Source organism: Cimex lectularius, unplaced genomic scaffold, assembly GCF_000648675.2.
Source record: "Cimex lectularius strain Harlan isolate CLEC.00 unplaced genomic scaffold, Clec_2.1 scaffold7, whole genome shotgun sequence".
NCBI classification, from domain to species: domain Eukaryota; kingdom Metazoa; phylum Arthropoda; class Insecta; order Hemiptera; family Cimicidae; genus Cimex; species Cimex lectularius.
In genome coordinates this window covers 4,259,181-4,282,357 of record NW_019392731.1, presented here as the reverse complement: position 1 = coordinate 4,282,357, position 23,177 = coordinate 4,259,181, and the positions used below count along the sequence as shown (strand labels likewise).

Below are 23,177 nucleotides of genomic sequence, written 5' to 3'. Positions count from 1 at the left end.
GCATATTTTAACGTATTAATACTGCATATTTCAGGGTTTTCAAGTACATATTTTATGGGCTTTTTGGGCAATCTATACTGCATAAAAACCCGGTCTCTGATTATCTATAAAAAATTACATTCCGCATTATTGTGTGATGTGGCAGTCTTAATAATAAAACAAAAAATTAAAATATAATGCCTAATCATTTTAATATAGAAATAAATTTAATTATTTCTTAAAAATAACTTAATTGCACAACGTGTGTTGCGGACGGGTAAGAGATGTACTGAATGATTACTGTTTGTGTTTGTTTATTATATTGTCATAATTATTTTAGAAATTTGATACTATGAATGAATCCTGTCAGAATAAATAAAATAAATTGATTAACATTCATGATTACAAAATTCGAATTTGCTGAAGCATAGGGCGATCCACCTATTCCAGAATATCGTTCATATTGGATCGAACTATTTAGGAAAACCAATCAGATTTTTCGTTAAAGTGTGTCAGAGCCGGTGAGACGTGGCGTGGCGGAAAACGGGCGAGCGATAATCCGCAGATGATACGAAAACAAATAATTCAACCGGGGACCCCCTCGATACCATCTACTCGTACTTCAGTCACGATTTTGTAATTGTGCGGTCAGGTCGTTTCAACGAGGACTAAATGCTAGAAGAGGCGATTATAATAGTGGGAATGCAGACTTCGTATGTCGTTTTGGAATATTCATTCTGTAGAACGTAAGTTCAATTATCTACTGGATTTTGATTCGTTCTCCTAGTCAATATTGCTCGCTTGCTACATTCGAGTTTATTTGAAAATATTATACATAAACAATTATAAATAATTATGTACATATATTATTTTTCTCTTCTATTCAAATCGAAAGGCTTTCAGTGATACTCTTCCAGAATGACAATTCGCTTTTACCTTTAACAACAATGTACCATATAATTAAATGCCCTCAGTTATCATGGTTGACCACAAACCCGGTAACTGAGAGCATTGTGTTAGCTGGTACATTATTGTTAAAGGCATTATTTGAAAAATGAACATAGAATTTGAAAAAGCACAAAAATTAAATAATTCCACATGTGTAATAAGTATGAACTCGGCAGACGGTTTATGACCATGCCTTATAGTGGAACGTATATTTTATTTTATTTACGTTTTATCGTAATTGTAAACACACATATTTTATATTTTTTGATTTACTGTTAATAAAATAGGTTTTCCACAATAAAAAAATAAGTTTGGATTGTTCCTTACTACAAAGTATGTCCTAACAAAAATTGAAATTTCATCCAAACCTAGTCCTGGTGGTCCTTTTACTTACTTGCTTTTTTCGATGATAACTTTGAAATGTCTCCACTGATCTACAAAAATCTTTACAGCGATTTTGAACCTTATAAACCGCACTTAATGCACACACAATTAAAAGCGGAGTGATAATGAAAAACGTTTGAGAAGCCTGTCTTTGTTTCTCAAAGTTTTTTCCTTTCTAATGGCTTGTCAATTTCTTCCGGATTTTTCTCAAATAATGACAATAATAATAATAAGTGTTTTATTGTAGTCATGTAGTAAAAAACAGTGTTTACAACGTCAAAGTTACATTTTGTTCTAATAAGTACATGTTTTATTTATAAATTTTTTAATTTTATTTACACTTTTTTTAAATTTTATTTACACATTTATTTTTTTTTAATACAATCAACATTTTTTTCTTTTATTTATACATTTTTTTAATGGCATAAAATGTAAACATTGTTAACATAGGTTTAAAGGGACGTCGGTGGCCGCAACGGTTTAGGCGTTGACTCGGCGCTCATCACTGTAAGGCAAAGGTCCTGGGTTCGAATCCATCCGCCCTGCATTCGAACCCGACATACTTACAAATGGGCTTTTCTTTTTTTTAAACACTGGTACCCTGAGGGTTTATATGACCTCGTAAAAAATATAAAATCCAGCGGAGTTATTACTTTTTAAGTGGAACATCAGGACGCCTCGCCCATCAAGCTCAGATTATTTTTATTTTTGGCCATAAAAATACGTATTTAAGGGTAAAATCTAAACATTTTTCAACAGATAGCCTGAAAGAAGAAATACTCTACTGCCCAAGGGTTGTAATATTGTTCAATTTGGATAAAATTCAGAGGAGTTCGAAATTTTTAAGTGTAAAACAGGACATCGGCGAAAAAATTATTCTGCCCAAAAATGTTTGCGATGAAAATTCGTATTTAAGAGGGCTTCAGGGTGCTTGAAATGAATCTCAATTTCTTTCGAAAATAAATTTTGTTGGCCTATCTGTTTTACAGATAGAAATGATAAATGGTGGAGTGAGTGTGTTCTTCAATGTTTTTTAAAATATTACCTACTTTACAGTATGTATCTTTTCATTTTTGTAACTTTTTATATATCTAGCCTCATTTAATACGATCTTGCATATTAATTTATTATCGTAGGTGTACAAAAAAAATCGATTGATATAATATAATAATTATTATGAATAATCATGAGTGTCTGGTGTGACGTAGGTTTTAGAAAAACATTTTCTTTATTGTGCCAACGTTTCGATCTTTATTGAGATCACCTTCAGGGACTAGTGTTGTCTGCAACAAAAAAGTATTGATGATTGATAGCCGATGCAAGTTTCTTTTCACACAGTACCGAAATCTCACAATCTCCAAATAATCATAATAATTTGTATTATATTGAACCTGGAATACATGCACAACAAAGCATCTGTATTAGGAAAAAAATAGGCTCCGAGAAGGGCAAGATCCCATGGATACATACTTAATATTTTGCGATCTAGCATCACTTAAATAGTTTCTTTAAAATTAGTGAGCCCAGGTTCGTAAATTGTCCTTGTTTTAGAAATTCTTCAAGCATTTGAAATAACATCTGATTGATAAAACTCGTCAAAGGAATTTGTTTAAACAATACATTTTTTTTAAATTTATTTCCTTATCGTTGCATTTTCAGGTGTGATTATAAACAAAACTTTTCGACCATTGATACAACACATAACTAATTCCAACCACAGCACACAATCAAAATAAAATATTTGTTAATCCATAAAATAGTGGTAAACTAAAAACCTGCAGGTATTTTATAAGTATATAAATTTGATTTATAATTTTCTTCAGGCGTCTCGTTTTATTTTATACAGTTTGATTTAAACTTTAATTAAAATTAATTTTTAAACGTGAAGATAAAATTACGGTGTAAAAATGGTGGTTAAAAGGAAATGGTAATGGTTTGCAATACCGTTTAACTTATGACATTTAATTGTTCACTAAGATAAAAAGTCTGAAGGCTGTGTTCACAATTGTAAAATTAAATAAATTAATCAAATAAAAATAGGCTTTTCTAAAACTTTTAAATGATGAGACTGCCCAAAATCTGTAGACTGTAAAGATATAATCTCGGAATAACCCACATTTAATGATATTTACCATTGAGAGGTTCTATAATCTATTACAACTAGAAAAAACAAAAGACTTTATACTCTTACGTATTATCGATGGATGAAGGATAAATTTTTATAAATAGACCCCACAAAAATAAATGAATAGATTTCAACTAAACAAATTTCGTCATAAATTTGTCTTCCGGGAAAAATAGCAAAATAAATTATTTGCTGAGGGGAAAATATTTTTTTAATGAAGAAAAAATGTTTAACGATGAGTCCTGATTAATTCAGCCGGATATCCCTTGATCCCTTACAAAACGCAAGCTCCGCGCTTTGCTCTCTGCCAAAATTAAATCTGGGTTGCTGAAACGTTAAAACTTTCTAGATCGTCTAAACAGGAGAGAGTTTCTTTAAAATTTAAATCTAAACATTTTTCTGAGCATTCGTTATATACACTTTACAAAATTCAGATTCTTATAAATTCAATCTTTTCCAAGTCAGGATGATCACTGATTGATTTTGATCAAAGATGACAGTTTCTGTCATTTCTGTTTAAATTGACAGATGTATCGACCACTTTTTTGCTCACAAATGATCTTGATGGTATGTCTATATAGTTATATTAATTGTTAAAGTAACAGTACTAATGGTATAAAGAATTTCTAATTAATATAGGCCCTGATAACCTCAAAATAGGTCGAAAGCTTGAAAGATAACAATTGAATTGTTATTGTCTTCTTCTTTCTTTTAGTTGTTATTTTATTTCTGTTTTTTCAATGAAGTTTTTAAGAAACTCACATCCCTTCCATCAAATCTTTTATTGAAGAAATCGATTTTTGGGGGCCTTTCTTCAATAATGATTTGATGGAATGGTTGTGAATTTCTTAAAAATTCCATTAAAAACAATTTGTTTTTCCATCCGGATCATTTCAAGATCCGGATTATTCGTCTCAATAATTCCAAACAAACCACTAAGCTTAATCCCAAACGGTAATTCTATCTAGAGAGAACTATACGCAAAATTAGCCTCATTTATACAAACGCGTATACAAATTTATAGATTCGAAAGTACGATTTTAAAATTTTTGTATAAAATAAAAAGCAGATGCACTCGAAATTTGATCTGCCAGGTGGGTGATGAGCATGCAATTTGGTCATTACGTTTTGGTCTGTCAGACGCATTTCGCCATCTTCAATGTGTCTCTAATATATATTTAATATCTCAATGTGTGTTGATCTACTGTAAATTTGGAATGTTCTGTATAGAGAAAATGATCTCAATAAAGATCGAAAAGTGTAGAGATTAGTGACCGTTAATTGATAGTTATTCAGATATCGTGAGATGCGGTCGGGTGTGATGTAGGTTTCAGAAAAACCTGCCAACCATATCTCACGATCTCCGAATAATTGTTCTGTATATTATTGAGTTAGTTTCAGTTTAAAACATTAGATTACCTAATGATTAAGAAAGAATTAAAATCTGACCTAGAGTTTTTGTAGTTGTAATTCTGTTATCACTTGAATAGACAAACTGAACAGGGCGAGATGTATCTTTATAGACCAACCCAGAGTGGATAGACAGACCAAAATAAAATGGTCTGTAAGGACCAAATTTCAAATTGTTTGTTGGTTAAAGGTCTAATTATCGTTACATGTTAAGGTTAGAACCTCAATTTTACAACCTCATTTTCATATCAGAACAACATTGTACCATGTTAAAATAAAATGCTGATTATAAGGAACCAATCAAAACTGCATACGTCCTCCGAAATACAGCATTCACACCAGATATTTTGTAATCTTTTCTATTTAATTTTTTCTCGTCAGACGTCTCTGTCTCAAAGACTCGACAAATCATAGACACAATGAAGATGGCGAAATGCCGAAACTCTTCTGGCAGCCCAACCCAGCAATGAGCACACCAAAATGAAAGTTGCTAGTTATCTAAAGATCAGCGTTTCTTCCTGAGTGAGAAAAAAGTTAAAATTATGCTGAGATTTGAATCCCATTTTAATACCAGGACAATATTCTTCCTTGTTAAATGCGATGCATACAGTTCAAAAAATATCTTCTGATCATGAGGAACCAATTAAAACTGCATACATACATTCTACGAAATGTATCTAAATTCAGTAATCACACCAGATCTTTTTTCTTGGCTTTTTCCCCTGTGTCTCCAAGACTCGACTTCACAGGAATCACGGATACACTGGAGATAAAGATGAAACATCCTACATCAACGAGGATTGGTTGACCAAGATGATCGAAAACAACCATATTTCAAGTTTTACTGTCAGGTCAGCATGGCTTCCTGGATGTCAAAAAAAGTTCAAATTATCTTCACTAGTTTTCGTGGTCCGCTTGACCAATTAATATCTTTCAATTAATAGTTGAGATAAAAAATTTAGTGTCACGAGCGGGATTCGAACCCACGACCTTCGGCTAGATACGCCGCTACTCTACAACTTGAACTATCGTGACTTCGGCTGCATTATCTTTCATTATGTGCATTTTTGGGGTTAATGTTGTTAAAATGGGTGATGTAGTAGCTCTTTGTCTTATTCCCGTCAAACGTCTTTCTATCTCAAATCTTGACGTCCACAGACACAGTGAAGATCGTGAAATTCCGAAACGCGTTTGACAGACCAACCAATTTGAATTTATCATTGTGTATGAAACTAAAGAATTTCGGAATTGGTGTTGTAATGTACTAATTATTTAGGTAATTTATTCTTCAATTGTTTTTACTTCCTGTAGTTTAAAAAGCACGACCTTACGGGGTTAAAATCTTATTAATGAACATATAAGTCTAGGGTCTTTGAAATTTCGTTAGTTTTGGTTGGAATTATATTGCAGTTTTGATTCTGATTTACATGGCAAATCAATGTTTCTTATTTTGATTCGGCAAGACAATGTAGGTCAGCTCTGTCTAAAATAAATCTTTTTTTTTTCAAAAGATGCAACACTGGAAAATATGCCAAGGTCGGAAATGTACCCGTTGTAAATTATATCAAGTGAAAGTACCACCACGGGTGGGGTAAGAAAAGCCGGCGTAGACAATTTTCCTGTACCTGGGATCCACCCTTCCTTAAATATAAAAAGGCGTCCTCCCTCAAATCGAGTACAGTCTTTTTCCAAAGGCAAAGACGACGAGTTCTTCCTGGAAAGATCTGTCCTCTTTCGAATTGCCTACTATGCTCCACTCGATCCATCTTACGTGTTATTTGCTATTAAGGACCACCCTCTTCACTTACTCAGCAGATACTTCGAATTCGTTCTTAACCGCGTTTTACTTCTCGCATTCAAAAATATTGAACTTTGCTAAAGAATTGTTAAGGTATGTACTTTTTTGTTCCTTTTTTTTGGTATATTCAATTGCAAATTATACATGTACTGTGTAATATTTTTTTTTAACAGAAAAGTGGTTAAATCGATTTATGTATTGCATTTATCTATCTATCCCATTTTCTGATTTTTTTTAAAGATTTCATGACCTCGCTTCAAATAAACAATGATAACTCCAAAACTGAAAGGTTTTGGACAAATCTGTTGATACCATTGATAACTACTTAAATTTCCAATAAGATCTGATCAATATTAAACTTAGTAAACGTTGATGAAATAAGCATCTCAACCAAAAATCTTAAATTTAAAAAAATAATAATTGGAATTATATTATACAGGGTGTTCGGCTACTCGTATTACAAACTTTGTCAATAGATACTACATTTAAAATGGAACCAAAAAGTTCTAGTTAACTATGGTCCGAATCTCAGTAATTGCTTAGTTATTCCACTTTTTCTGATTTTTTAACATTTCACGACCTTGCTTCAAATAAACAATGATAAATCCAAAACTGAAAGGTTTTGGACAAATGTGTTGATACCATTGATAACTACGTTAAATTTCCAATAAGATGTAATTAATATTAAACTTGTAAACGTTCGTGATATAAGCGTTTTAGTAGGGAGAATTTAAAAAAAAAATTTTTTTCAAAGTTGAAAAACTTACTAAGGCGATTCTAAACTACTATTTCGAAACCTAGAGACCAGAAAATCCTTTTTAGAGGTTTAATTGTTTTTTAAATTACTTTTTTCAAAGATGAAGAAATTGATGAAGGAAAGGAAAAAACCGTGGCTGACGGATTGGTTAGGTGGAAAATTAAAAAAAAATGTGAATGAATTTATTAAAAAATTTTAAAATATGGATTCGAAACGGAAATAGTGCAAGTGTTTCTTATTTACCAACATAACTGATACTTTGATTAAAGGATTATTGTATTATTATTCCCCAGAAGAAAAGAGTTTTAAAATTCAAAACCTTTTTAGTTCTTTATTCACAATTTTTCTTAAGTTTTTATTTTTTATTAATATTAATCTTTTCACCGTACCAATCCGTCAGCCACGGTTTTTGCCTTTCCTTCATCAATTTCTTCATCTCTGAAAAAGTAATTAAAAAAGCAATCACACCACTAAAAAGGATATTAAATGGAGTACGTTTCCTGAAATTTGGTGATCTTTAGGTTTGGAAATAGTAGTTTAGTAACTTTGATTAAAGGATTATTTTATTATTATTCTCCGAAATAAAAGAGTTTTAAGATTCAAAACGTTTTTAGTTATCTATGTGATATCTTGCTAACACTACGGCTACTTTTTCTAAATGAAGAATACTTTGATATACATCTTATGTGCGGTTTTGCGGCAGCGCATCGAAAATACATTGCGGATGATGGATAGCATTTCCAATCAAAATTAAAAATCGTTTAATAAATTCATTCAATGTTTCCTTAAGTTTTTATTTTTTATTATTATTAATCGTTTCACCTTACCAATCCATCAACCACGATTTTTTCTTTCTTTCATCAATTTCTTCACCTTTGAAAAAAGTAATTAAAAAAGCAATTGCACCACTAAAAGGATATTAAATGGAGTACGTTTTCTGAAATTTGCTGGTCTCTAGGTTTGGAAATAGTAGATTAAAATCACCATAGTAATTTTTTCAACTTTGAAAAAAAAATTCTTTTTCAAAGTTCTCGCTACTAAAACGCTTATTTCACGAACGTTTACTAAGTTTAATATTGATCACATCTTATTAGAAATTTAATGTAGTTTTAAATGGTATCAACAGATTTGTCCAAAACCTTTTAGTTTTGGAGTTATCATTGTTTGTTTGTTTTTTAAGCAAGGTTGTGAAATCTTAAAAAATCATAAAAAGCGGAATAACTCCGAAACTGCTGAGATTCGGACCATTGTTAATCAGAACTTTTTGGTTCCATTTTGAATGTAGAATCTATTGCAAAGTTTGCAACACGAGTAGCCGAACACACTGTATAGGCTTGGTTTTATTATCGTGTGCTGCTTTCTTATAAATCTCAAGTTTTTATTTTGAAACTACCATAAAAATTTATTTTAGGATGGGTGTCAGGGTTGTTGTCAGTCTGTCTGTACTTTATATATCAACATTATATCTTATTGTTAACTCTGAGGAAGACCAAATATAAGCCGAAACTGGTGATATATCTCTATAATGATATATCTCGCAGACTGACCACAACCCTGTTACGCTACTCATTCTAAATTTAAAAAATTGCTGGTCTTTAATTTACATTATAAAATCAATATACAAATTTTTTTTAGTGTATGAGGAAAGTACCTTTAGAGCAATTAAACGAATGAGAAGAAGATATTCTGGATTTTACTAAAATCTAAAACATTAATTAATAAAAAATTAAATTAAAAAACGCACTAAAAAATTAATTTAAAAAAACGCGTAAAATCTACGATAATTATTGTAAAAAAATATATAAAATACATCGCCACTTCATGCAAATTCAATTGGTAGAATAATTACAAAGTCGAATTTTTCCCCCATTTCTCGCCGGCAAAACAAAAATCAGATTTTGAAATTTTTTATTTGTTTAAAAGACTATTGTGCCAATTGTCAATATTGACAATCCTGTTTGTCAAAATGTTGATAAAGGTTTTTTTCTTAATCCGGAAGGAGTAAAAGACTAAAGAAAATGACTTTTTGACATTACAAATTCGCTTATGATCCAACAAACTTTATTCCGGACGGCATCATGATCGTACTAGTATTTGATTTTTATTACTTAATTGTCACTGTACTGGAAGAGCTGAAAAATCTTTAGGAAAGAGATCCTTGTCTCAGATTATCTTACGGCCCGATTTAGATAATCTTTGACAATCACTGCCATTTATTATCTTATTTCTAGGAAAATTTAATTTTTAAAAGCTACCGTAGCTACGAAAGAGGGAACAGATCACAAGATAAACAGCCAGTAAAAAGTTTTAAAAAGATGTGTTAACTTATTTAACTTTATTTCTTGTGCTTGATTATTGCGTGTATACTTATACTGAATTAAGTTGTATAGATTTTATTTATGTAGTCGAATTAAAATACAAAGAAACTATAAGTATCCAAATATGATCCTTAACGATTAAGAAAGGCGACTTTGTACAAATTCAACATATTAAATTTCTTTATATATATGTATATATTTTTACATTTTACAAATTAAATGAATGGAAATGCAATATCGAATGTTCTTCAGGTAGTACTTCTGAAATAAATCGAAATTAAGTGTATCAGTTAGGTAGAAAAAAGTTTTTCTTTGATGTATTCTTTTTAAATCATTAATATTCTATCTTAATGAGATCTTTAATTTTTGATTGCAATATCGTTAAACACTTTGATATTCGTCCTAAACACTAATAATGTTAAAAAGATCTCATCGCATTGCTCTGGCCAGGGTAACAGCTGAAAGGGAAATGGGAGTAGAGAGTAAATTTGTTAAAGAAATGAGCCCAGAATAGAAAATAAGCTTCTCGTCTTGTATATATAGGTGCGACGACAAGGGACTAAGCCATAGGAAGTGGAGCCTCAGAGACATCAACACCAGTCTTTGTTCCTTGAAAGCCACAATGGAAGGAATTTACCTGAGCTCTGCTTCATATCTCCTGCTGGCCGCTCTTGCTCTCATCGTGCTCGGAGTGGTCGGGGATAAGTTCCTGAGGAATAAGAAAAGGCGCGTCCTGGGGAAGGAAGCCCCAGGTCCAAAGCCGTGGCCAGTCATCGGCTCGCTACATCTCCTCGGTGGGTATGAGATCCCATACCAAGCATTCGACGTCCTCTCGGACAAATACGGACCCGTCTTCGCCATCAAACTCGGACAGGTGCAATGCCTTGTCATTTCCAACCTGAAGCATATCAGAGAAGTACTCTTCAACAAAGGTGATATGTTCGATGGACGACCGAACTTCACCCGCTACCATCAGCTATTTGGAGGAGACAAAGAAAATTGTAAGTACCATTCAATTTAAAATACAACAAACCAACGTTTATAAAATGTTATGTCTTTGCACTCCCATATTTGATATAATATATAAATTAATTGTATATTACACCCAAGTGTTTGAAAAGCTATTTTTTTCTAATTTCATCATGTTTTCAGAAAATTTTGTCTAAAAAATATCAATTATCGTGATATAAGATAAATTCATGTTACAGTATCATCTAAGAATTTATTACAAATTCTGTTAACTTTTACAGCCCCTTTCAAAATAATGTGTTTATCAGTCACCAAAACATTTAACTAGAAAAAAACTACACTTGTTCCCACAAAAACAACTTAACAGTAATAAAAGCATGTGAAAAACTAATAAAAAATAAGAATAATTTTTTGCACAAACTGGGCTTGATAAAACATAACTTTGTTTTATGTTTGCAAGAAAGGAGAATTGTTTGTCTAGTTTGAAATTATTATCATTATTTTTAAACTGACTTATTTTGAGCAATTTTTTTAAAAAATAAATGTTTTTTTCCCTTAATACATAGACAAAGTGTTTCAACAGTCATTCATTTCTTTTCAGCATTGGCGTTTTGTGATTGGTCAGAAACCCAGAAGACAAGAAGAGACATGCTAAAAGATCACGCTTTCCCAAAAGTTTTCACCGAGAGATTTCACCAACTCAATGGAATTATAAATATCGAGATGCACGAAATGTGCACACAGTTGAAAGGCGGAGTGGTTTACATAAAACCACTGATGCTCCGTACAGTCGCCAATATCTTCATGTCATACATCTGCAGTTCAAGATTTCCCTCGGATGATCCCGAATATGTGAAAATGGTTGAGAATTTCGATAGCATCTTCTATGAGGTGAACCAGGGATATGCAGCTGACTTTATACCCTGGCTTATGCCTCTTCTCAATGGAAATCTTAGAAAGATGTCGAAATGGAGCAAGGAGATCAAAGACTTCATCGTCGGCAGGATCATCCAAAAGAGGCTTGACAACTGGGCTGCAGGACAAGAAGCAGAGGATTACGTCGATGCTCTCATCAACCACATCAAAGACCCAAAGGCGACCATGTCTCTTGAAACTGCCTTATTTGCTCTGGAAGACATCATTGGAGGACACTCTGCCATTGCCAACCTGATCGTAAAAGTTTTGGGCTTTGTTTCACAAGCGCCTGAGGTCCAGGAAAAAATCCAAAAAGAAATCGACTATGTATCAGCAGGAAGGGAGATAACATTGGAAGACAGGTCATCGATGCCTTACACAGAAGCTACTATTTTGGAAGCTGTGAGACATATCACTTCACCGATCATACCGCATGTCGCCAACCAACAATGCTCCCTTGCAGGTAATGCAAACTTCCTCACAACTTTACTCTTAATAAGTTTTATTATTGAATTCTTAATTGTATTTTCTGTCTATAGGATACACAGTTGAAAAAGACACACTTATTTTCCTGAATAATTACACACTCAACATGAGTCCTGAGTTATGGTCAGAGCCTACCAAATTCATGCCTGACAGGTTCCTGAATGAAGACGGAAAGATTTCAAAGCCAGAGCACTTTCTCCCTTTCGGAGGCGGAAGGAGATCTTGCATGGGCTACAAGTTGACGCAATTTATTTCCTTCGTGACACTAGCAACACTGCTACAGAGGTTCCATCTAGTACCTGTGGAAACTTATAAGGTTCCCCTCGGCAACCTTGCAATATCGAGCAAAAGTAAATTACAGTTGAATCTGATTCCCCGTTAAGTTTCCGGCTGAAACATTTGTGTATAATTTCCAATCCTCCCCATGTGATAATTAAGGTAAAATTGAAATTACCTCAAAATTTAAAGTGTTTATTTTAAAAATTAATGTATTTCTAACTTTGTTTTTTAAAAAATTTTAATTACTTAACTTATCTAAATTTCATGTTTTCTTGTACATACATGTATTTTTGTTAAGCTAAAGGGTATTGAGACTGAATAGGTTCTGGCGTAGAAATTCGATACTAAACCTATTTTTATGTTGTGATTATATAGTATGTGTTAAAACTTTTATTTTGAAAATGGACATAGCTAGTCATAAACATCTTATTCTTTTGACTTTCTTTAACTCGACATCTTGTGTAGCTTTTGTCTTAAATAAAATCTCTATTTCTTTTTTTTTGCTTTTGCCAAAGATTATTCAAAAATTGATTTTTTGAATGTATAATTAAACTAAGTACCATCTCAGAAAAATAAAATGCAATATTTTTAACTTAGATAAAAACTTGTGAGCCATTTGTTAATTTTTTAAAAATAGTTTTATATATCTATATATATCTTACATCTATATTAGCAAATTGGTTAATAATATATTTCATTTTGTATTTTAATTTTTAACACATGTTGAATTGTTTCATTGTAAGAAACTGTATCAAAGGAAATAAAATGTGTCAATTAATTTAGAAGATAGATTTTTCCAACTTACCTATTAAGTAATTTGGGTTGAAAATACGATATTTTCTATATTAGTCGAGGATCATTAAAATAAAAAGCAGGAGGTCAGTTGCAGCAAAGTTGTCACTCACAAGCCACATGATAAATAATGAAATATTACTTTCCTCAATTTGAAAGTTAATTAAAAAATGAAATGGGCAAGAGAGAAAAAATACAAGGGCTTATTATTGATTGTTTTATTTAAACAAAAAAGTGTACAAATTACAACACTTAAAGTAGAAAACAAGACAGTAAAAAAATGTATTGATTCATTTTTATATGAAAAAAAAATCTTTTTATTTTTATGATCCATCATAACATCAGCTTTAAGTCAAGTTCCAAGATTTTAATTTTTAATCTTGGCAAAGCGCATTGAGATTTTCAAATTATAACAAGTCTACAGAACTGTCTTGTTTAATTTTGGTTACACAGCCATTTGGTTAGTCCTGTAATTTTAGCAATCTTATTTGCATTCTGGCTAAACTAAGAATGGCAAATCGTGTGGCACTTCGTCTCGTCTTGTGATGGGTGGTGGTGCAGTTAGTTTTAGATTTTTATTCCCCAGCAGTTGACGGTTCGTCAAGAATCTGTAAAAAATACAATTTGACAAACAAAACAATTTATATATGACCAAAAAATTTTTTTCTTTAACTCCATACCTCAAAAACAGCGGTCCTTAAGATTGCTTTGATTTTAAAGAACAAAGATTTAAAAGAACAATTTCAACTTAATGTGATAATAAATAATTTACAAATACTAGATTGTTACATATGCTAGTATGCATGAACATATTCAATGATTTTTTAATACTTTTTGGATTGTTTGAACTGATTAGCCTTTATTTTATCTAACTAGGTACCAAAGTTTTTTTTTTTTTTACTTTAAGTATTTAATTTTGTTTTTAATTATGAAACAATCCAGTTTTTGTCGTATCACCTAGAGTTTTAATCTACATTTAAACCTGAGCAATTGTCAACTATGGACTATCCAAGTTAGAGGAAGAGCTCTTGGTACTCCTGCACTGCCACCAGGTTCCATTGCGCCAAGCAGCACCGTATGGAAATATAATATCGGTGTACTCCTCGTTGGTACAAACCATGGTGAATGATTACTGAAGTAGAACTAATAAGAACTCGGTTTAGAAGTAAATTATTAGATAGTAACGACAAAGGGAAACGACTGTAATAATTATGTGAACAAGTTCTCTTGTGTATACAATTAAGGAGGGGATTAAGGCGGATTTTCTCCTTCTTGTACTAATACACTAATTTTGTATTTTTCTTAAAAACGGGATGTTATTTTATTTTTAAAAGTAATTATTTTTTATTTTATTATCAATATGAATAAATTATTCAGAAATTATGAGATGCGGTCTGGTGTGATGTAGGTTTCAGAAAAACATATTCTTTATCGTGCCAACGTTTCGATCTTTATTGAGATCATCTTCAGGGCTCAAAGTGTTTCTGAAAAGTACATCACACCAGACCGCATCTCACAATTTATGAATAATTATCGATTAACGGTCACTAATCACCACACAAAAATATGAATAAAGAAAAAGGAAAGCGTTCACCATCTTTTGAGCATGATTTTCTTATTCAAACTCTATTTTTCCACAAATGATCATTTTATCCTAGGAAAAAATCATGTGGTTTTCAAGCTTATTACATGAAGAAGTTTTTCTTACTTGGATAGCCCATAATTGACAATTGCTCAGATTTAAATCCAGATTAAAAATGTAGCTGAAATGACAAAAACTGGATTGTTTCATGACTAAATACAAAATTAAATGTTAAAGAATCATTTTAAAAACCTATTTATCACTATATAATGGGAAATTTATCCCTCTTTCTAATGGTGCTATCAAATTTACTACAAAGAGTAAGAAAAAAAAGGCTTTAATACAAAACTAATAATAATTTTAAAGAAATATATAGAATATGTTTTGTAATAAATAAGCTGAAAAATCATCTCCATGAGAATCGCGCAAAATTTGTGAATCACCATGTATAGGTTTTTGAGGAATCCTTATGATGAAGACCATACCATGGGAAGTGGCATAGTGGGCTTATTGCTGCATCAACTTTGTACCACCTCTTTAAGTGGTAGTTCCTTTGCCTTCCTTTTTGTGAGATTCATAAATCTCTTAGCTTGCCTCGTACCTGGTGTTTTATGTCCAGTGCTTGAGTTTTTCTTTCTCAAGCCATTTTTCTAGTTCCAACTTTAGCAACTCTCTGGTAATTACGTTAAGATTCTGGTCCCATGGGTGAGACGACTGCCCCTACTTTGGCTAGTTGGCCGGAACCTTCAGTAACCTTGTATTATCCTAGGTTATTCAGGCATTCCTAGACTATTTTAGTGCTAAAGCACCCATTTATGCTTTTTTAGCAGCCTGACTGTACGAAAGTATGTCATCCCTGCATCTTTCTTTTTCTTATTTACTCTAATAGTACTAGTATAAAAAGAGGTTTTGCGGGAGGTGTCCTCTAAAGGAATGTTTATTATCTAGTAACATATGGTACATGTACAGACGACTACATGTGAGGTGTAGATTTAGATGTACATTTTCGAAAACTTTATATTTTAAATTTTCCCTCACAGCATTTTGCTAAGCCTTAATTTTTATTTGCTTATTAAGATGTGATGACTGTTTTTAATTATTGGTGGTTTTTTAGCAATGCAGTCATAACTGCCAATTTTTATTCGTACATTTATTTATTGGCCAACATTTTGGAAGTTTTACTTTCTTTTTCAAGGCAGAACGACTCCAACAAAAATTGGTTAATTTTTTAGATCAAAGATATATAAATTTTTTTAAACGTCAGTCAACAAATTGACTTAAACCTGTAAGTCGTGACTGCATTCCCAAAACGATCATTAATTATTAATGTTATTACACTAGGTACTCCAAACTTTTCGTAAGAATCAAGCACTATTTTTCTTTCTTTTAAAGTCAATATTTGACTGGTCGGAACCATTTTAACATTAAAATTTTTTAACTAAAATCATGAAATGAAAACTATATCAGAAAGAAAATAAGATAGCCTGAGTGGGAGGAGAAGTGAACAAATTTGTGTAAACTCTCTAATTTGATAAATCAATAGTTGTAAGCATAGTTATAGATCATTTTAATGCTCATAGATCATCTATGCTACCTGATGGGAAGGGGGAATCCACTACTTAGAGGCTTTCTGTATTGTTAATGGCTGAAGGACAAGACAACAGTGTCCTTGTCCTTTATGAAGTGTCCCTTAAATAGAGATTTGTTACTTACATAGAAAGTGAATCTTTTTGAAAATGCAACTTTTTTCCATCTATGGCATGGGCTAATTGCCTGCTGATCATACATTTTTGTATAATTTTGTTTCGTTCCACCAACACAATAATGAATGAAGGCATTTTTAAAGGATTAAATGCCCTTTATGATTTACATTGTGGAGATTTTTAGTCATATTAAGTAATTTTGCTTTTTAGTCATAATTAAGTAGTTTTGCCTCATAATCGGTGACAAAAAAAAAAAAACACTTTCCCTCTAATTATAATTATTACATCATTTTTAACATAGTAAAACAAAAAATATGTGCAAAAATTGTCAAATTAAAAAAGAAATCAACATTTCAAAGTGCACCAGTTGTTTTGTGAAGTAGTGTATTATTTAAATTTTGTCATTACCGATCCTTTTGGTCTGCCTATTCTTGCTGGGTCCATCTGTCAGAAACATTTTGGCATTTTGCTACATATACAGCCAGGAAATGCAAACTAAACTGATCGGTAATGCCAAAATTAAAAAAAAAATGTATTTACAAATTATTATAAAATCAGTTAATTTTATTCCTCAAAATTTCAACCGAGAAGATGGAATTATCCAGTTGTTAAAGTCTGTTCAGGGAAATTCAATTATACTTGAAAAAGATGCACAAAAATAGAAAAACTCATCCAATGATTTGTATATTTAAATAAACATAAATAAAAACAATTTTGTTTACAAATGCTATAAATTAAATATAATTAATAATGACCAGTATAAAGTAGCATGCTTAAATAGGGTTGCTATGACTTACAGCACTTGATTTCCAGGTAAGATAATCTGGTTTTGTAGCAGCGTTGTACTCGTTGACAAGGTCTTCAATGACTTCTCTCGAGACGTCCAATTCTTCGAGACTATTCTGGAACATCGTTTGTTTACGAAACTGCTCTAAGAACGCCTCCCTCTTCCTCAGTTTATCGTATTGGAATAGAACTTGATTAAAAAGCTGTGGGACAAAAATCCAATAGAATATCAAATGTTCAATTGACTTTTTACAAATAATACTGACTGAAACAATGTTCGTGTGGTTTGCAAGCATAAGCCCAGAGACCCTGTGTGCGGTGTGAACGTAAGGCGATTTTCTAGACAATGCCACCTGAATACTGGCCGGGCCCCATGAAATAAACTGGACCATCTTTCTTTCACGGATCCTTTGCAATGACTTGTGAACTTGCGTTACATCCACCTCACCCTTTAGAAACAAAATTGTCCATTTTAACGTAATTATAATATAAAATAAAATCTTTCGAGTGTTTAGAATCTACCTGGATTATATTTAAAATGGAGATGTACCGATGGAGTCCTGCACGGTCCAGTTCGGTGGAAACCATCATATTTTTCGGTTGGAGCAATCTCCTCATGACGTCCATAACAGAAGTCTTTCGCACTGATGCTTCCTATTCGATTAGAAATTAGGACCGTATTGTAAATCTAAAATGTAATTTTTTTTTTTTTAATATTACCTCATGTTCGCCAGTCAATGGCGTGTAACCAGTCATGAGAAAATGAAGCCTTGGTGTAGGAATCAATGGTGCAATTAGACCAATCAGATCATTATTCATATATGAAGGGTACCTTAAATTGATAAGTTGTTAAGCATATAAATATAATTAATTCAACAAATAAGACTGATTACCTTAAAGTGGCAGTGCTCACGGACATAATAGTCGACACTAAAGAGTTGATTTGTGAGAAAGTAGGCTGTTGAATGTGAAGACGATCTGTCGCTATTCTATTTAGAGCTGTGTTGTCGAGTACAACAACGCAATCCGCTGATTTTGTCAACCGCTTCAGTGTAAGAACAGAATTATAAGGTTGAACTACAACATCACTGAAAGAAAAGAAAAATGATGTTGAAACAAACATACCGCCCACCAAAATTATGTTTATACCTTATTTCATCTTGATTGGGAAATACGCTGTAGGTCTGGATTATCTTCTTGGGAAAACGGTCGGCCAACCTGTCGAGTAAATATGATCCCATTCCAGACCCAGTTCCCCCTGCGATTGAATGGCACATTACAAATCCCTTGAAAAAAGTTCACATATTAAATAAGTTAAATTATCAACTGTTATAAATTGTAAAAGAAACTTGATTTCTACCTCCAAACTATCACTGTTTTCAGCTTCTCTCTCAATTATGTCAAAAACTTCTTCTTGAACTTTTTCCCCCTGTGAATAACCTGAAGCCCAATTATTCCCGGCACCTCCTCCATCTTTGGATAAATATATATTTTCTGGATTATAAAGCTAAAAAACACACACACAGTTATTATTTCAAATACTAATCCGTATTGCTTATAGCACAATGTAATTTTACTTTTGCATATTGTGAATTTTTTATGGATTGGATAACACGAGGCTCCAGGTCAAGAAGGACAGCCCTTGGTATGTAGTGCTCATCATCTGCCTGAGAATTTAAATTGAACACAATTCCACATTGAGAATTTGAATGGAGTGAATGAATGATGTACCTGGTAAAAAAATACATCCTTCCGATCTGTGCCTTCGGTGGCAAAGCTTTCTAAAATACCATCAGGTTTGATGGCATGCTCTGCACACAGCTTTTTCCAAAATTCAAAACCAACTGAAATAAATTTAAACAAATTAATTTTAAAATTCAATGGAAATAAGAAAACAAACGTATGAAATTCATTGATGTACATAAAAAAATTGTGTACAATCCAAAAAAAAAGAAAAAAATAGATTCTTCAAGCATTAATTGTAAAAACTCAATTTTATTAAAGCTATCCTGAATATTTACAATATTTAATTTTAAATAAACTACAGGATGACACATAAGCTTATTAAATTGATAAATGTTTCTATATAATTAATCTGTTCACTCATTGCAGACTTAACATTGATTTTTGTAAAAAGGAATATGTGTGAGTTGATTGAATATAAACTGCTCAAAAATGATTAGGAATATTGCCAATTTTGTAGTATTTATTTCCCCTAGCATTTTTATTATAAATTGCATTAAAATTTATTGAAAATTATTATGTTTTTACTGAAGGAAAATTTAATTAAGGGATTTTGAAAAATAACAAAATAAAAGAGTGTGGTGTTTAGTGACTGTTAATTAATGATTATTCGGAGATCGTGAGATGTGGTTTGGTGTGGCGTAGGTGTAGAAAAACATTTTCTTCATCATACCAAAGTTTCTATCTTTATTGAGATAATTTTCAGGGCCTGGGATTTATAAAAATTGTTTAAATTATACAAATACATGTAAGATGTGAAAAAATGAATTTCTATCGTTGTATAAATTCAATTTTTCACATCTTACATATATTTGTATATGTATACATATAACATATATTTAATTTAAACAATGTTTACAAATCCCAGGTCCAGAAGATTATCTCAATAAAGATTGAAACGTTGGCATCGATAAAGAACATGTTTTTCTAAACCTACGTCACACCAGACTGCATTTCACTATCTCCAAATAATAACAAAATAAAATGTTGTAATTCCGTACTTTTGTTTATTGAACACAATAATTTCTTTAAACAATTAATACTGTGCACAATGTCCTCTGTTAGCAAAAACCTCTGTGCACCTGTTACGAATTCTGTTATGGTTGTCACTAATTCCATAAGGAATTTCACTCTATAGATGGCAACGCTGCACTCAGTTCTTGCAGGTCAACAGGCTGTGGATCTCGATCGAAAAGTCTTCTCTGCAACTTATCCTACATATACTCAATGGGATTGAAGTGTGGAGACAATGGGAGAATGGGCAGATGAAAAATTCCCAGGTTTTCTAAACATTGATGAACAACTCTGCCTTAATGAGGTCTGGCATTGTCATACAGAAACCGAAAATCAATACAAATGAGATCCCTGGTTTGAAGGATGTATTCCAGGATAATTTCTTGGACATAATGGACTGCGGTGAGGTTGCCTTCAACACTATGGACTTCAGTCGTCCTCCAGTGTAAATCCCGCCCATTATACCGCCTCCTATAAACTGCACTAAAGGGAGCACGAACTGGGACATTGTATGCATCAGTAGACTCTTCGGCACCTGCTAACACTATACAGACAGAAACACGACAGTTAACTTAACAGCATTCCAATTGGTGTTCTCTTCTAGCCATTTTCTCCTAAGTTGCTGGAGGCTGGCCATTGCTGCAGGTCATCTCAAAGAGACAAACGATGTGAGGTCAACTTGCCACAAACAATTACGAATCTTTTGTGTTGATAAAGGCTTTGCCAAAACATCTGGTACTTCATTTAGGATCTGGCGGGCACTATGGAAAGGATTCTGTCTTGCAACAATGACAATATTTCTTCTTCCTTTAGTGCCATAATGTGCTGAGATCCACTACCAGGTCTCCTATTGTCCCTTCCAGTCTCTCAGAATTGGGAGACCACGCCCTGAGAAATGCCAACTGACTCTTTGAAATTCTCTTGCCAGAGACCTCAATGACTCATCTTGACAATAATATTGCGAATTTGTGGTTTAAGACATCTTCCCATAGTTAAAGAGAATACAACTGGATTAAAATTGAGAAAAGATTAGAAAGGTGTTTGTTTAGCAAATGAGTAATTTTCATGTTTATATTCTTAAGTAAATCCCTTATTAAAAATGAGGATTAACAAATTTTTGTTTTTGGTTTGTATTTTCTCTTTTGTTTTATATGGTCAACAAGAATATATCAGTTAATTTAATTAAAATTAATAGAATAAGAATAAATTTCAAATATCCCTATTCATTTTTGAAAAGTTTCATATTTGAATTGTTTACTTTATATTGCAGAGTATATATTCACAAAAATTCATTAATTTTCCAAGCTGTAAAGTTATTATTGCGACCAAACTTTGGTTCGCCAAGCTCGCTCATTTGATGTCGCTATTATTTAATTTCCTGAAAAGTGAAAATTGTACTGATGTGGCTGCCTTGTGGCAAACTGCTTTTGCTTTATCCTCTTATAATACTACCTGGACTTTTTCTGCAATATTTTTAATGTTTTGTGATCAAGAAGCACTAAATTACATTCTACGTTGAATTTTTCAGCCAATCTATCCCACCGTTTTGTCCAAAATAATCTTTTATTAGTGACTTCTGTGTTTAATCCCCTTGCATCGACACAACTAGCTTACAGCATATTGTTTATTGTAACAACACTAAATTTAATATAAATAAGACAATTAAGTTTAAGTTTCTTTTTTTTAAACACTTGCATTGATAAGCCTAAGTCGTTTGGTTATTTCAAAAGGCATTCTCTTCTATTAGACATGTCACATGACTGTTGACAGTTATCACAAATATATTACAAATAACTAAAATATAATAATTGTTCAATATTATTACAATTATGCAAGATTGCAAAATAAATGATATAAATATTATTTTATATGAATATGCATATGTAGTACATAGTGTTAAGTGATCATTATGATCTATCATACATCTATCAATGTTATTGTAAAGGGCATATTTTAAATAATTCATTTTTTCGTAAATCTTCGCGGCAGATATTTAACTAATTTTCTCGTGCGACAAACAATACACGGGATAAAATATGAAAACGTACCTTGGTTACCGCATTGGCCAAGCTGCAAAGTTATTATTTCACAAGGCATTCTATTCTCATCAGTCGAAACTTGACAGTTAACAGTTGAAAGTTATCAGCGAATGAAATAACGAAGGTGTTTAAAATTGTATATTATTTATCAGCACAACAAAAGATTGATTCCTTGAAAACCACCGGGCAGGTTCGATCGAGGTTTTGAGCGCAATTTCTGGTTATCACTTATCAAATGGGGAAGCTCATTTAGCAATACACAATGGGGAAATTTTGTTTTAAATAAATAAAATATAAATTATTTTATTTTCAAAATTTTAATTATCAAATATCTGTGTAAAACTAAAATCTTTTGAGATCGTTTTATATTTGTCAATAGCTGAACGCGCTATTTTTCTAGAAGGCAGCTATTTCTTTAAAAAAAGGAAAAGCTCTTAAGTAGAACTAAGCCCTGATCTTTCTCTTCATCTCTGGCTTTAATTTAACATATTTCGTTTTCCGAATTTTCTAATACACTATTGCTGATTTGTATAAGCTCAGATCTGTGTGTGTACATATGTACTGACTTACTTACAGAATTGAGCTAAACACATATTACAATCTGTTGGCAATTCCAAATTTTGTACTTTACAATCAATTACCAGCAAGAATCGAGAATCACCCACATTGTGTACTGGCAGTGTGGGGTCAGAACTGTCTTATCACTCCAGCCAACGAGGTTGGTCTTCGGGAGCTGTCGGCAGCTAAGGTCTGAGATCAATTCAGCAATCAGTTCCTAAATACAAAACCTTTCATTCTCACTCTTTCATATATATATTTTTACCTATTTACATACCATTCACTCAGGGTGGTGGAGTACTCAATATTAATCCATCATCCTTTATACATTGTAGCTCCTAACTTAATTGAGGGTTGATGGGGTAATCAATATTCCTCATTCACCCTTTACACTTATTATATTAGGAATCTTATGTTAGTCCTGACTTGATTGAGGGTCAATGGAGTATTCAATATTACTCCATCACCCTTTACACCTAGTATATTGAAGGTCATATATTCGTCCTGACTTAATTGAGAGTCAAAGGGGTACTCAATTTTCTTCCATCACCCTTTACACTTAGTATATTGAGAGTCCAATGTTGGTCTTAAC

At 32.2% G+C, this 23,177-nt stretch overlaps 2 protein-coding genes across 3 annotated transcripts; one reads left to right on the top strand and one right to left on the bottom strand.

Moving 5' to 3' along the window:
- Positions 1 to 551: 551 nt before the first annotated feature.
- On the top strand, positions 552 to 12,748 carry LOC106668669 (cytochrome P450 307a1-like). Of its 2 annotated transcripts, none has more exons than XM_014397630.2 (4): positions 552 to 725; positions 10,263 to 10,720; positions 11,290 to 12,066; positions 12,143 to 12,748. In XM_014397630.2, exons 1-4 carry the CDS (start codon positions 652 to 654, stop codon positions 12,469 to 12,471), a joined length of 1,638 nt encoding a protein of 545 aa, XP_014253116.1. In that variant the 5' UTR covers positions 552 to 651; the 3' UTR covers positions 12,472 to 12,748. The 2 variants fall into 2 exon arrangements, with proteins under 2 accessions (XP_014253116.1, XP_014253115.1); XM_014397629.2 differs by lacking the exon at positions 552 to 725 and adding an exon at positions 6,563 to 6,737.
- Positions 12,749 to 13,449: 701 nt separating this feature from the next.
- Positions 13,450 to 22,223, bottom strand: LOC106668670 (tubulin gamma-1 chain-like). The gene is made up of 11 exons (XM_014397631.1): positions 22,037 to 22,223; positions 18,963 to 19,075; positions 18,809 to 18,898; positions 18,592 to 18,738; positions 18,381 to 18,517; positions 18,125 to 18,319; positions 17,952 to 18,063; positions 17,754 to 17,885; positions 17,498 to 17,680; positions 17,243 to 17,434; positions 13,450 to 13,768 (listed from the first exon to the last, which is right to left on the bottom strand). Exons 1-11 carry the CDS (start codon positions 22,083 to 22,085, stop codon positions 13,736 to 13,738), a joined length of 1,383 nt encoding a protein of 460 aa, XP_014253117.1. The 5' UTR covers positions 22,086 to 22,223; the 3' UTR covers positions 13,450 to 13,735.
- Between the last annotated feature and the right edge of the window lie 954 nt (positions 22,224 to 23,177).

What these genes read in the sequence shown, in the direction of transcription:
- LOC106668669 (XM_014397629.2), top strand. Translation starts at nt 6,595, where the DNA reads ATGCTCCACTCGATCCATCTTACGTGTTATTTGCTATTAAGGACCACC. An exon ending in TTTGCTAAAGAATTGTTAAG is followed by an intron (nt 6,738 to 10,262) that starts GTATGTACTTTT and finishes TTGTATATATAG; the next exon opens with GTGCGACGACAAGGGACTAA. An exon ending in TGGAGGAGACAAAGAAAATT is followed by an intron (nt 10,721 to 11,289) that starts GTAAGTACCATT and finishes ATTTCTTTTCAG; the next exon opens with CATTGGCGTTTTGTGATTGG.
- LOC106668670 (XM_014397631.1), bottom strand. Translation starts at nt 22,085, where the DNA reads ATGCCTTGTGAAATAATAACTTTGCAGCTTGGCCAATGCGGTAACCAA. An exon ending in CATTGACTGGCGAACATGAG is followed by an intron (nt 17,886 to 17,951) that starts GTAATATTAAAA and finishes CTAATCGAATAG; the next exon opens with GAAGCATCAGTGCGAAAGAC. An exon ending in ACCACACGAACATTGTTTCA is followed by an intron (nt 17,435 to 17,497) that starts GTCAGTATTATT and finishes TTTGTCCCACAG; the next exon opens with CTTTTTAATCAAGTTCTATT.